We start from the raw sequence: 15,618 nt of genomic DNA on the forward strand, positions 1-15,618 counted from the left end.
TAACTCTTGAGAATGACGAGCCGATGACACAGACACAGGCTAGAGAAGTTGCAATATGCAACTGGTCTGTAAACCTCCTGAAAATGGAATGTGGTTTAATGCTTATGACTGGCTACTTGTGCTTTCCTATGATGTGGGCCTATTTTGCCACACATATTATTACTAGACATACCTGCATGTTTGTGAAAGTACCCAGCTACGACAGTTGTATCAGGGAGATTTTAATGCAGAGACATCTCGCTTTGCATTTGTTCTGTGATCACTGATTTAATATAGGTCAAGTACAGTTACAAGGTTACGTAAATGATGATTAAGGAGGTAAAAAGAAGGGAAAGGCGTTCAGTGACTAAATATATAATGAATAACGAAACAATAAGGGCCCGTTGAAAAAACAACATCGCATCGCAGGGCGCATCGCAAGTAAAAACAAACGCCATTTCTGAAGGTGTGGTCGTGCGCAAGGACGGAAGCAAACTCGACTGCAGTCTTACCTCAGGAGCTGGATATTCTTTTAATTCATGAGTGCACGTCGAGCATGAAAAGGCGAGATGAGGGTGGTGAAGCGGTTCGTTGGGTGGTACTTGGCCGCCACGGTGGGAGTGATCCTGGCCCAGTTTGAGTATCATGAGATTGATCCCTTTGATGTAATCGACAATAGATTCAAAATGGTCAATCAAGACAACTGCTTCATAAAACCCAGTGTAAGCGGTAGCCCGTTGTTTATGTTTTAGATTTGCAATTTGTGTATGTGTCAAGAGCAAAACTTGACCATTAATTTCATACCGTAACTTACGTTATTGTTGGGGGCCCCTTTTTCTGTTGCTTGATTTTTGTGCTTCACTGCTGATTATGCTCTCTCTCTCTCTCCAGATTTTTTATGTTCACTAGTCATTGCTGTAAGAGTGCTCTCGGACAACCGTTGAAGTTAGGGAAAACTTTTTGCCTTGATGTACAGGTTCAGGTGTTGTCGGAGGTATTGCCTTTGCAACGTCACCTACTTTTTCTTTACTCTTCTCTGAGTTGTCTTTCTTCTTCTTCTTTTATCCTCTTCTGTCTTCTAGTCCACATCTGATGAAGTACAGTACTTCCTTTTTCTCTTTCATTCTCCTTTTGCCAAGTAAAAAAATTTCAGTTATTTGAGTTTCATTTTCCTGGTATGGCTGCTGTAGTTCTGTGACTTTTTGTCTTTCAGTTTGTAGTCCTGGACATGCTAATATGAAATGTTTGATATCTTCTGTCTCAGCACCACATAACGTACACTCTGTTTGCCCATCTGTCTGTCTATTTCTGTCTTTCAGCTGTAATGTGTTTGTTTTTGTTTAAAATAATGTCACTGATGGGTAGTTTTCATAGATTGTTTTTTCTTTTATATCTCCCTTCCTTTCCCTGTACATATACAAACTTATCTTACTTGCCATGTCTTCTTTCCATTTTTCTGTATCAGTTTTCTTGTCCTTTCCATAATCTGCTTCTTTGTTACTCTGTCAGTGCTGGTTAAGTTCTTCCATATATTTCCTAGCTGTTTTTAACCATTCATGGTTTCCTTTTTCCTGTATTTCTCTCAGAATTGTTTTTAGCAGGTTTTTTCCATCTTTAATGTGCTTCATGTAATTTAGTTTTTCTTTCATTATTCTTGTCCTCATCATTGAGGCTTCCATTTCCCTTGTCATTGCACATACTGGAATATATTTTGGAGCTCCTAAGATCTGCCGGAAAACTCTGTTTTGTGTTTTCTGTAATTTGTCTATGTCACTTTCTGTATAAGTTATGTTACTGCTTCCAGACAGTATTGATGTGAGCACAATGCTCTTCCAGAAAGTTTTCCCAATTTTCATTTTATTACAACTTCTTAGAATTACTGAATATGTTGTGTTTGCCATTCTTTCTGCTTTTTCTAAACTTTTCTGTTTTTGCACTTTATACATATTTCTTTTATTTTCTGTTCTCATTCCTAGATATTTTATGTTGTTCACTACCTCTGTTCCTTCCATTTTATCTGGTTGTTCTGTCATGTTACATATTATTACATTACTTTTGTCCTTATTAATTTTCAGTCCATACTTTTCACTTGCTTCTTATAATACTGTGTTCTTATATTGATTTTTGCCTCTTCTATACTTTCTGCCACCAGTAGTCCATCATCGGCGTAATACAGTCCATTTACTCTTACCTATGAACAGATAGTGGGGAATTAAGAAGATGGCCTTTTGTGTTGATCCCCACCTCTTAAGACATGTCAGCCAGTACTATATCCCTATTATTGACATGTTTATCATAACGACTTTTGAAGGTGGCTATTGTAGGCGCGCTTACCACACTCTCTGGGAGTGCATTCCAATTGTCTATAACCTGGATGGCGAACCAGTTTCCTTTCAGGGATGTCCGCCAATGGTTTTGCTAATTTCAGGGAGTGTCCTTGCAGATTGTTGGTGTTCTTTTAGAATCTGGAATAGGGGACATCCTCGAAGCCATGCAGCAGCTTGTACATCTCTATCATGTCCCTCCTGACTCTTCTTTCTTGAAGTGTCCGGAGACCTAGTTCCTTGCATCTATTTTCATAGAGCAGGTGCTTTATATTTGGCACTAGTCTTGTCGCCCTTTGGATCTTCTCGAGAGTCTGGATGTCTCTCGTCAGGTAAGGGGACCATCATTGAGCCCCATAGTCCAGGATTGGACGCAAAAAGGAGAGGTCACTTCATTCTTAAATCCTGTTCCCCTCTCTTTAATGCTTTTTGTGATCATGCATGGTATGTGATTAGCTTGAAAAGTAGCGTTGATGCTGGGCACCCCTGCCTTATCCCACTAGTTATTTCCATTTCCTCGTTGATTTCTCCGCTAAGCTCAATTTTTGTCATGTCACCTCCATATATGTTTGCTATGGCATCTATAATATATATGGGTGTATCTGATATTCTTTCATTGTTTTAATTATAGTAGGACTCACGTAAATTTGCGGCTGTGGTGTGGCCCGCACCTGTGTACAGTGTTGCCACGTTTTCTATACCGTTATCTCTCTCTCTCTCTCTCTCTCTCTCCTGGCGGGAGATGTGAGCCACCCTGAGTACTTTTGATTCTTTTATAAGTTGTTTATAATTGTGCTTTCATTTGTTAATTTGGTTTTGTTATATTTAGTGATATTTATCTTTTTTGTATACGGCGACAGATGACCCGTTATTGCAGTACCATGATTGATTTTCATTCATTCATTCTCTTTCCCCTTCCTCCATCTCTTTCTCAGCCTGACAATGCCTCCACCACCACCACCCCCCATCATGCCGACAATGCATTCAACCTTGCCCCTCTCCTGCCTCTCTCTCTCTCTCTCTCTCTCTCTCTTTTATTGCAAGAGACATTTTGGATATTTTCTTTTACATAATATTGTATATATTGTAAATTTGACATCATTTCCACACCACCCTTGAGGTATTTGTCTTGGCGCGCTTTTTTTTAAGAGGTGTCCCCAATAGGCCTATTCCTCTATCCCTCACAGAAGGCAGAAAAACAGAAGAAAAAGATGGAAGAGAAACATGAGGAAGAAAAGTGCGAAAAAGAGGATAGAAGAGTTAAGATGTATCCTCATCAGAAGATGTGAGAGTGATAGTGAAAGAATCGATGTAATGGTCAATCACCACATCTCTCTTTTCATCATCCTCTTGCAGTTTTTCTGCGTGCCTCACAGCATTCTTCCAGTTGTCTGCCGTGTCTGTGCAAAGGACATAAAGGATGTGGCACGAGGTCACCACCAGGAAGCTATGCTGTCAAGGCCATCGACTGGGTGTGGAAGTGTTGGCGCTCGCGAGTGAATAATGTTTTTTTTTTTTTTACTTGGGTATTGGCATATGCCTACTATTTTGTCCTACATATTAGCTTATGATTATAAATGTGATTATTCCTCACCCTTAAAATTACGGTAAAAGCCAGTAAATGTGAGCATTTTTCCCTAGCAACACCTGTACAAGCTATGCTTGGGTCTATGGAGGGGTACGTACTTTACCTTAGGCCAGACTGGGTGTGTCAGTGTTGCCACTCACAAGAATTATATGAATTATTTCTTTTACTTTGGATATTGGCATATTTCTTTTTTCAGGCTCATTATCTTATATCCATAACTGTGATATTATTACCCACCCTAAAACTACACTAAAAACCATTAAAAGTGACTACAATTTCTGTTAGCAACACTGTACAATATGTATGCCATGTTTCTGTGTTACTGTATAAATATTTTATGCATAATAAGATTACTGTTGATTCATCCATCAAAATACACAAGTGTAAGTTTTATTCATCTGAATTTATCGAATTTGTGATGCCTTGTACATAAATAGCTTCCGTTTCACATCGCAAGTTGGGGAAACGTGGCACCATTGTACACAGGTGCGGGCCACACCACAGCCGCAAACTTACGCGAGTCCTACTATAGGCATATATGTTTTCTGTGGCATCTATGTTATATATGGGTGTATCTGATATTCTTTCATTGTTTTAATTAGTCCTTCTCTCCTTATTGAATCAAAAGCTTTTTTATAATCAGTTGATACTACTATTAAGGGTTTTTTCTTCCTGTAACTTTCTTCTACCATATACTGTAGTATGAACAAATTATCCTCTGTCCTTCCACCCTTTGTAAATCCTGCCTGTGTTTCTTGTATTTCTTCATTTTCTCTCAAATGTTCTACTCTGTCTCTCATTAGTGACATGAACCTTTTGTAGGATATATTGGTCATTGCTAGGGGTCTTAGATCTTGAGCTGTTGTTTTTTTCACTTTTGGTACCATCTTTGTTTTTGAGGTCTTCCATTCCTTTGGCTTTTCTAGACTTGTAATTTCTTTCTTAAGACTCTCTGTAAGCTTCTGTATGCATATATCACTTTTGGCTAAGGCTTTATACATGTCTGGTTTTAGTCTATCAGGTCCTGGTGCTTTTCCACATTTCAAACTGCTTACATAGTCTTTCACCTATGCTGACGTTCTCTCTAGCTGCTACTTGGGTTTAATTTTCTTATTTATTGGTCACACAGCATCTATATGTTCCCTGAGAATCATTAGGAATGCTTGTTTTTCACTTTCTTCTTCACTATTATCATTTGCTATTGATTCTATGTAGTCTTGTCTTTCTTCCTCGTTCCATTCCTCTTTTACTGTATTTGGGTACTGCCCATAGATTTTTCCCCAGTACTCAACCAGTGCTTTTCTGCTCCATATCTTACTCTGATCCTTCACTATTATACAGGCAACTGCTTTACTCACCCATTCTCTCTTTTCGTTTCAGTTTATTTATATTTTCCCATAGCTTCTTATTTTCCCCTTTTTTTATTTCCATGGTTAGCTTTTCCTCATGTTTCAACATTTCTGTCTTTACCTTTTCCTGTACTTTTTCTTTTGCTCTTGGTACCTTCTATTTAATTCCTGTTTACTTCCTTTGTCCTGCTCATTTCTCATTTGTCTTTTAATCATTTTACGTTTCTGTATTTCTTGCCTAATTTCTTTCATTACCCATGGTGGTTCTTTCCTTTCACTATTTATTGCTTTCCTTCTATATTTCCTCTTCAGTACATTGGCTATGGCTTCTTTCATTATTTTATTGAAATTTTCTACTGTTCCACCCTTGTTTTTTTTAACTTCATTTTCTACTTCTTCCCTGAACCTCTGTAATGTGTCTTCATCTGTTGTATAGTATTCTCTTTCCTCCCATCTACCTTTTCCAAACTTTAGTTTATTTTCTTTTATTTTAAAACTCACTGTAATAAGATTATGGTCTGACAGGTCTATTTCTTCACCATTTTCATCCACTTTCATATTTCCACACATTTTATACGTTCTGCTGTTTACCATTACTAGATCTATTACACATTCTTGTTCTCCTCTTTTCCAGGTCACTGTACCTTCACATTTTTCATTGCAGTGTAGTAATACTAGGTTGTGTTCATTAATTACCACTCTTATTGTTTTTCCTTTGCGTATTTACACCTTGCCGGCCTATAAATCCTGGGTGCCCATTACAGTCACCCATCACTATGATTGGTTCATCTTTTCCATTATTGAAAATTTGTCCTATTATTCTTTGAATTTCTGTGTTTCGTATTTTATCTTCCTGTTTACTTTCCACTGAGAAGTATACTAGTAGTACTGGTATACCCATCTCCACTTTCCCCACTACACCCTTTACATATTATGTCTGTGCAGTTTGTTTTCTGATTGCATAATAAAATCTTTCCCCTTCTCTTATACACTATCATTAACCCTCCTCCTTTCTTTTCTTTAACATCCTCATTTCTTCTATTTTGTGTACTGATTCACTTACATTTATGTTGTTAATTTTCTGTTGTCTTTCTGTTAGGCAGATTATGTCATACTATCTTTCTAACATGCCTTCTGCTTCTAACATCGTTGCTTTTGTTAATCCTTGTATGTTCAATAGTTTGAATTTCACTTCTCCTTCTAGGTCTTTTTCTTTCATGCCCTCTATTAATCCTGCTATTATATCTGTTCTGCCTTTTTTTTTCTTAACTTTCTTTTATCATTAACTTCCTCCTTTTCACATTTCCGACTTAAAAATTTTCTCTCACTAGTTTGCCTTTCCTGATGAACCATCCTCTTTCTCCTTTGTCTCCCTTTTCTTTCAGTTGTTCTCTCAGCTGTTTTTCCTTTTCTCTCTCTTTCAGTGTTAAATTTGGGACTATGTACATTTTCTTATATTCCTCATTCTTGGGTCTTTCAGCTTCTTTTCATTTTTATCACCTGCCATTTCTTATATGTGCTTGACAGTTTTACTAAGAGTGGTCTTGGTTTCCTCCCTCCTGGCTCTCTGTCTTCACTCTTTCCTATCCTCACAGCATCTTCAGTACTCACTTCATCTGTCTGGAGCTCATTTTCCACTAGGTCTAAACGTATTGCTAGTTCCTATTCTTTTCTTTCCTGTCCACTACCCTCTGAGTTGTCTGGCACATTGATAATTATGTTATTTTTTCTTTTTTCTCTGTCTTCCCTTTCGTCAAACATTTCCTCAATTTTCTCTGACATTTTCTCCTCAAAGTTTTCTTTAAATTTGTCCCATTTTCCACTTAGGTTATCAATCTTTGACTCTACTCCATTTATCCACTTTTTTATTTTCTGAAGTTCCTCTCTTAAATTTGCCTCATCTCCATTCACTCTAGTTTCTTCTTCCTTTCTGTTCAGTATTGCCTCATCTCCATTCACTCCATTTCTTTCTTCCTTCCCATCTAACATTTCTGCAAGCTGCTCTATCATCCTCTTAGCTTCATTATTCTCATCTTTTACCACTTCAAGCTCAGCCCTAGTTTTGTCATTCTCTTTCAGTATCAGGGATGCAATATTTTGGGGAGGGGATATTCTCTTAAATGAGCTCATTAAATTGTACAGTGAATGTTTTGGTACATCGTCACGTTTATAATCTTGTTAAGTAATTCGGTCTGTAATAACCAGCCATGTTTTGTAGGTTGTTAAGTTTTAAATAGGGTAGTTAAATGCCTGTTGATGTGTAAGAGGGCATAGGACCACCTTATTTTTTTATTTTTTTATTTATTTTTTTTTTTTACCTAAGCCAATCATATGATTCTTTGAGTATTTTCTGAATGCTTTTTCAAATGTTTTTTTTTTTTTTTTTTTTTTTAGTAAATAGCATTTAAAAAGCAGTCTATGTTTACAATTTCCGATGCTGCTGAAGACACATGCCAACTTCGAATGCCATTTTTGATATGGAATTACCCCTATCAGTGCTGTGTTATCAAGATCTAAATTTTTGTGACCCAGCCTAATTTATTCAAACCTAATGTACTGTAATCTGTTTTATGCTAATATGACCTAACATGTCTATAATATACGGTACCAGTGTCGTGTGCTGAGATCACGTGGTGCTGTTTCAGCCCCTTTATTATTCGGCTTCCTAACTTAACCTTACCTAATATTTTTGACATTTCTACCTAACTACATTATTAATATGCTTCCCTGTGTCCTAGCATGGTGTTTATAGAACAGCAGCCCGTGACAGGAGTTCTGCCCAGTGAGTTAGGTGTTGTAACCCATGTTAATGTAGTACAGTCAATCCTTGAGTAATGCATGGTTGAGTAACGCATTTTTGTTCTGACATGGTCAGAATAATGCACCAGGTCATAATCAACATGGGGAAAATCTTGAGCCTATGCAGAAAGTGTCAGCTGGCCTGACAACTCAATTTGAAAGTCGCTTGCAATGACGTTACCTGCTAGACTTTCCATGATTCGTTGGCTTACATCTGGGTACATCCACCTCCAATGACGAGGTCAGCATCATATACGAAAATGAATTTTAACATAGAAAAACACAGCTAAGACATACAGTAAAATCTCAGTATAACAGACCGGTGGATTGGAATTTGCTTTTATCGGAGCCGATGACCTACTGGACTAAATTCTTATACTGTATTGTATATCAGAAAAAGTCCAATAAAGCCAGAAGTAGTCTGGACTGCCTGACCATTTCAGTAATGTTTACCACTATAAGGTAAATTAAAGACATGTTTATCAGTGTTGAGTATACTGTATGTATAAAATATGTATTGTTAAGAAGTGGGATTTGCTAGTTAGGTAGTTGAGAAGTTTCTCACTGATTCCTGATGTTACCGTGGTTCTGGTGCGAGTCAGAGTTGCCAGTTTGTCTCTATTTGTGAGCATAGTTGTTTCATAAGTTATGCTGTCTATCTATCTATTGTCAGACGGCTTAGGCCCTTATACGGGGTGGCCACAAACAAATCGCCTCCACGTCACCCTATCCCTTGCCATTTCACTGCCCTGCTCCCAGTTCACACCCCCCCCTCTCTCAAATACCTCTCCACTCCATCCCTCCATCTCATCCTTGTCCTTCCCCTCCCTCTCTCCCCCTCCACCTCACTCACATACACTCTTCTCGTAAGTCTCTCCCTCTTCATCCTCTCCACATGGCCAAACCACCTCAGTGTGTTTCTCCTAATGCTTCCTATCACATCCACATCCACACCACAACGCTCCTTCACATTCTCATTTGTCAGTCTGTCTCTCCATGTGGCTCCACAGGCTCCTCTCAAATAACTCATTTCCATTGCTCTCACTCTTGACTTATGTCCCTCCAACAACGTCCAAGCTTCACTTCCATATGTTAGAGTTGATATCACAATAGTGTCATATAATAACTTTTTCGCTTCCATGCTCACTTCCCTGTTTCTTATCACTGCCTTCAAGGAACCAGCAACCTTTCTTCCCTGCTGTACACTTTCAAGCACTTCACCCTCCTCACTTCCATCCTTACTCACCACACTACTCAAGTACTAAAACGTACTCACATTTTCCATTTCCTCATCAGCCAACCTCACTGTACATTGACTGACTTCACCTCTCGAAGTTCATAACTTTACTCTTCCCTACATTCACCTTTAAATTCCGTTTCTTACACACTCTCCCAAACTCATCCACTAAGCCTTGCAGCTCCCTTTTGTCTTCACTTAACAACACAGTACCATTAGCAAACAACAGTACAGGGAGTTTCCAAACACTGCCCTCTCTCATTAGAGCCACTCCAACATCCACTGCCCTACCTTGTATCTCTTTTATAACCCCATCCATATACAGATTGAACAACCATGGAGACATGACACACCCCTGTTTCAACCCAGCCTTCAAATAGAAAAACCCACTCAGTTCACTATCCACAAGCACTGCAGCCTTAGCACCATCATACATACTCCTCAGAGCATTCTGCAACTTCCCATCCTATCTATCTATTGCCAGACGCCTCAATCCCGTTTGGGGTGGCCACAAACAAATTGCCTCCAAGTCGCCCTGTCCCCCACCATTTCACTGCCCTGCTCCCAACTCACACCCCCCTCTCTCATATACCTCTCCACTCCATCCCTCCATCTCATCCTCGGCCTCCCCCTCCCTCTTCCCCCCTCCACCTCACTCACATACACTCTCTTCGTCAGTCTTTCACCCTCTATCCTCTCCACATGGCCAAACCACCTCAGTGTGTTCCTCATAACGCTTCCTATCACATCCACATCCACACCACAACGCTCCTTTATATCCTCATTCGTCAGCCTGTCTCTCCATGTGACTTCACAGGCTCCTCTTAAATAACTCATTTCCACTGCTCTCACTCTTGACTTGTGTCCTTCCAACAACGTCCAAGCTTCACTTCCATACGTTAGAGTTGGTATCACAATACTGTCATGTAGTAACTTTTTCACTTCCATGCTCACTTCCCTGTTTCTTATCACTGCTTTCAAAGAACCAGCAACCTTTCTTCCCTGCTGTACCCTTTCACGCACTTCACCCTCCAAACCTCCATCCTTACTCATCACACTACCCAAGTACTTAAACATACTCACATTTTCCAGTTCCTCACCATCCAACCTCGCTGTACATTCACTGACTTCACCTCTCTAAAAGACCATCACTTTACTCTTCCCTACATGTACCTTTAGATTCTGTTTCTTACACACTCTCCCAAACTCATCCACCAAGCCTTGCAGCTCCCCTTCGTCTTCAGTCAACAACACAGTATCATCTGCAAACAACAGTACAGGGAGTTTCCAAACACTATCCTCTCTCACCAGGGCCACTCCAACATCCACTACCCTACCTTGTACCTCTTTTATTACCCCATCCATGTACAGATTGAACAACCATGGAGACATGACACATCCCTGTTTCAACCCAACTTTCAAAGAGAAAAATTCACTTAGTTCACCATCCACACGCACCGCAGCCTTTGCACCATCGTACATACTCTTCACAGCATTCAGCAACTTCCCATCTACTCCATATATTCTTAACACTTTCCACAATCCTTGTCTATCCACCCTGTCATATGCTTTCTCCAAATCCTGAAAGAAGCATACAACGTCTTTCCCTTCTCTAGAAACTTTTCCACTAAAGACCTAAGAATGAATATCTGATCTACACAACCTCTTCCCTTCCTAAAGCCTCCCTGTTCTTCTCCAACTAATTTCTCTGCTCTTTCTCTAACTCTTTCAATAAGTATCCTACCATACACTTTTCCTATTATACTAAGAAGACAACTGCCCCTATGATTACCACACACTTCTTTTTCCCCTTTTCCTTTGTACAAGGGAATAATTATACCTGACTTCCAATCCTCCGGGACTCTACCTTCCTCCCAGGCCAATCTGCACATCTTCCACATCCATTCTACTACTATATCTCCCCCATGCTTCAGCATTTCGCCACACACTCCATCAATTCCTGGGGCTTTCCCCGATTTAACTTTCTTCATTGCTTCCCCAACTTCTATCCTACTGATTTCTTCCCGTCTTCTCACCTCCTTCCTTCTCTCAGCCATTCCCCAGCCACTTATACTCGCATCACTTCCATCCTCTATGTTCAACAATTCATTAAAGTGTTCTCTCCATCTGCTCACTTTTTCTCCCTTCTCCACTAGTAATCTACCATTTTTATCTTTCACTCCCCTGCTAACTTCACTTCCACCCTGTCTTACTCTTTTCACCTCTTTCCAGAACATTTTCTTACAGTCCCTCCACTTTACACTCAAATTCCTTCCAAATTCCTCATCCACTCTCTTCTTACTCTCTCTTACTAATCTTTTCACCTCTCTCTTTATTTCTACATATAACTCTCTCTTCCGCCTCTCAACTTCTTCCACGCCCCTATTTCTCATCCATTCATTGTATGCTTTCTTCTTTTGTGCCACAGCCTGTCTCACCTCTTCAGTCCACCACGCTGTTCCTTGCACCCCCCTCCGTCTTCTCTTCCTTCCACACACCACATCACATGCTGCAGATATTTCTTCTGTAAATATCCTACACACACCTTCCACGTCTCCCATCTGCTCCAATTCATATTTGCCCAATCGTTCCTCCACTTCTCTCTTATACTCTGCCTTTTTCTCATCCTCTTGTAACCTTTCCACTCTCCTTGCAACTACTCCTTCCTCTCGTCTTTCCCTTCTTATATTCCTCCATCTTACTTGAATTCTAATTCTGGCCACCACCAAGTAGTGGTCGGAAAGTCCACTCCCCCAACCTCTATGAGCTCTTGCATCCATTACACATCTTCGCATCCTTTCATCCACACACACATAATCAATCATTGCCTTCCTTTCATTCAGTTCACCATCCACCCGTCTCATCACTCGCCATGTATACCTGTGGATCATTTTATGCCTGAAGAGAGTATTGGCTATCACCAACCCCCTCCCAGCACAAATGTCCACTAACGCACTCCCATTCTCATCTATCTCAGCAGGCACACCGCACTCACCAACTATTCCATCCACCTTCACATTCCCAACTTTACCATTCATATCACTGATCAAAAACACTCTCTCATTCCTTCCAAACTTTTCCATGCACACTTCTACATTTGTCCAGAACTCTTCTCTCACTCTTCTAGCACGATCTTGCGTTGGCGCATACACACACACAATCGCCCACATTTGTATTCCAACAACTTCCCATCCACTCCATATATTCCTAATACTTTCCACAATCCTTGTCTATCCATCCTGTCATATTCTTTCTCCAAATCCTGTAAGCCGCATACAACTTCTTTCCATTCTCTAGACACTTTTCCAATAAAGATCTAAGAATGAATATCTGTGATCTACACAACCTGTTCGTAAGTTATGCATATGCATTAATTTTTATGCAATTTTTCTTTATAATGTTTTATTTATGTGATTATTTGTTAAATCATGTAATTTAATTTTAGTTTCTATGCTAAATAATTTACAGTGTTATGCAATATAGGTGAACTCTGGCATGTTTTGGATATCTCCGAGTTGGCAGTTGTTGTTCTCGTAGAGTGTAGAAAACTCTAGAATACAGGAAGCTTATATAAGGATGGGGAGGAGGCTAGAGGAAGTTCAGTCTTTCTTCAGTCTAGTTTGAGTGTAGTGCAGCGTCAGTGAAGTTTGTGTATTTTTGGTGCTTGTGAAAACAGTGATGTGTTGTTGGCAAACAGTGAAGTGTTATTAAAGTTTGTATTATATCGGTACTTGTAATAATAGTGAAATGTTGTCAGGCATTAAGTGTAATTGTAGTTACTAAAGTTTGTATAGCTCCAGTGCTTGTGAGAATAGTGAAGTGAAGTTGGAAAGCATTCAGTGTAATTATTTGGAATGTAGAGACAGTGAACTTGAGAAACCAGTGTTTAGTTACAGTACCTCAGCTGATCTTGTGTGCTGTACTCCTAAGGGCTGACCATAGGAAGAACAACTCTTTGGACAACGTCCTTCCTATACTGAACTACTGCTGTTGGAGCCTGTGACAGTGTGGGAAGGGGACGTAACTGTGTATGTACCATACTATATGTATATACAGTACTTGTAGAATCTCACTACAATGGACTAACTGGGGGGAAACCTGATCAGAAGCAAGTAAGTCTGTTATATCTGATATTCCCCCCCGAGGTGGGATTTCTAGCACATGATTGAAAGTAAATGAGTTCAATAGCATATTCTAGTACAGTACTAGAAATTAAAACTATGTCCCTTTTATACCAGCTTGGTGATATATATTATTCTGTGCTTACAGTAAGACCTCAATATAATGGACTAATTGGGGCCCAAACCATTCTGAAAAATGTGAAATTCCGATAAAAGCGACATCCGGACTTCCCCCTGCTATTCCGGACTTTTTCTGATATATCAGACATTAGTCCGAATCGCATGAACGGTTTTTAAACTGTTTTGACTACCACTGCAGTACTGTACTGTGTTATAACTTCACTACATTAATCAAATGGTATAGTATGTATAATAATTCTGTACTGTACACTAAGAAACATGTCTTTTATTTACCTTATTGTGGTGAACATAGCTGATGTGGTCAGGCAGTCCGGACTGCTTCTGGCTTAATCGGACTTTTTCCGATATATGGGAATTTAGTCCCGTAGCTCCTTGAGTCTGATAAAAGTGAATTCCGGTCTATTGAAAGTCGTTATATCGAGGTTTTACTGTATTGTGATCGTGCACATCATGCATGTCATGAACTAGGATCAAGAAGACAATTTGTAAATAAATCCCAGAGAGTGTCCCGCTGCCTATTCTTCACCTTTATTGGTGACTAGAAGGTGAGGACACAACAGTGGTGACGAGGATCGTTACATGACAACCCAGAGAAGCAGGCAATGAAGGAATGAGGCGTGCCAGTGAGTAGTCTATGAGAAATTAGTGTAGTAGTCTGGCGGAGTGGCAGCGGCATTACTATGGCGGTGTTTGGAGCCATGTCGGAGTTCAACCCGGAAGAGGACTGGGAGGAATACTGTGAGCGATTCAACCAGTACTTCATAGCAAATGACATCGAGGATACTGAGGACATCAAGAGGAGAAGAATGGTTTTCCTGAGTGTAATTGGTGGGAGAACATACGTCTTGTTGAAAACGTTGTTAGCCCCCTAGAAGCCCACAGAAAAAACTTATCAGGAACTCAGGCAAGTAATCAATGGGCATCTGTCACCTAAGCCGGTAGTGATTGCAGAACGACATCTGTTTTGGACTAGTAGACAAAAGAATGGACAGTCTGTTTCTCAGTACTTAACAGAACTCAGGAAATTAACAGAGAAATGCCAGTTTGGAGATTGTTTTAGATGAGGCATTGAGGGATATATTTGTGATAGGCCTCCAAGGTGTAGCTGCTCAGAAAAAGTTGCTAAGTGAATCAGACTTGACTTTAAGTAAGGCATACAACATAGCTTTAAGTCATGAATCAGCATCACAATGAGCAGAAGAGATCCATGGTAAATCATTCAGTAAAATGAATCCATCCATCATCCAACCTTATGTTGCCCCATAATGAGCGTAGGAGTCCGGGGTTAGGCAAGTTGGTCCTGACATTTAAGATGAGAGTGACCAGCCTCGCTTATCCCTGAGTGGCATTACGTGAGCAGTAAACCCCAACCACCCGGATTGAGCCGGTAAACCTTCACCGGCTCAATCCGATTGGAGTGCCGTAATTACCCACTAAACCACCAGGCACCAAAATCTGGTTACAGTATATGGTTACCACCCAGCATAGTAAATGGTTTCTTGGTGTACAGGAAACCATTTGGCTTGTCACTCAGTGTAGAGTCACCCACAGGCAGAAGGAAGAGGAAAGAATGAAGGAAAGAAAGACAGAAAAGGAGTGCACAGTCACCCGTAGGCAGAAGGACGAGGAAAGAATGAAGGAAAGAAAGACAGAAGAGGATGGAGGGAAAAAAAGATGGAGGAGAGGAAAGGGCAGACACCCAAGAGCAGCACTACATTGAGTGAGTGGATGGTGAGCGCCCCCACTTACCACTAAATCAAGTTAAACAAATGCCAAAGGGTGTTCTTGACCACCCTATCAATAGAGACCGACAGCATTGCTATCGGTGTGGTAGAACGAATCATGGCCCAGATGTATGTTTCAGTAAAGATAGGGTGTGTTTCAAATGTAATTACAAAGGGCATATGAGTAAAATGTGTAAGTGACAAATTGGTCAGCCAAGGAATAGCCAAGAATTAAACAAGAGAAAAGCCTGGTACTAAATTAGGTAAGAAGTCACACCAGTATAGCAGAAGAACAGTGAAGAATGTGAGTGAAAACACTGACAGTGGCACAGAGGAAGAAATAATTGCAGTATACA

The 15,618-nt window shown here is 40.0% G+C and overlaps 1 protein-coding gene across 1 annotated transcript in view; it reads left to right on the top strand.

Annotated features, from left to right (window-relative positions):
* The first annotated feature begins 548 nt into the window (after positions 1-548).
* Positions 549-15,618, top strand: part of LOC145399841 (uncharacterized) — a 93,048-nt gene continuing 77,978 nt past the window's right edge. The window contains exon 1 of the mRNA XM_080272414.1: positions 549-701. Within this exon, the coding sequence (XP_080128540.1) occupies positions 549-701 (153 nt within the window). The remainder of the gene's footprint in view (positions 702-15,618) is intronic.

The sequence above is a fragment of the Coenobita brevimanus genome, chromosome 6 (genome assembly GCF_032717465.1).
Source record: "Coenobita brevimanus isolate Jiangsu-jjx chromosome 6, ASM3271746v2, whole genome shotgun sequence".
Taxonomy (NCBI): domain Eukaryota; kingdom Metazoa; phylum Arthropoda; class Malacostraca; order Decapoda; family Coenobitidae; genus Coenobita; species Coenobita brevimanus.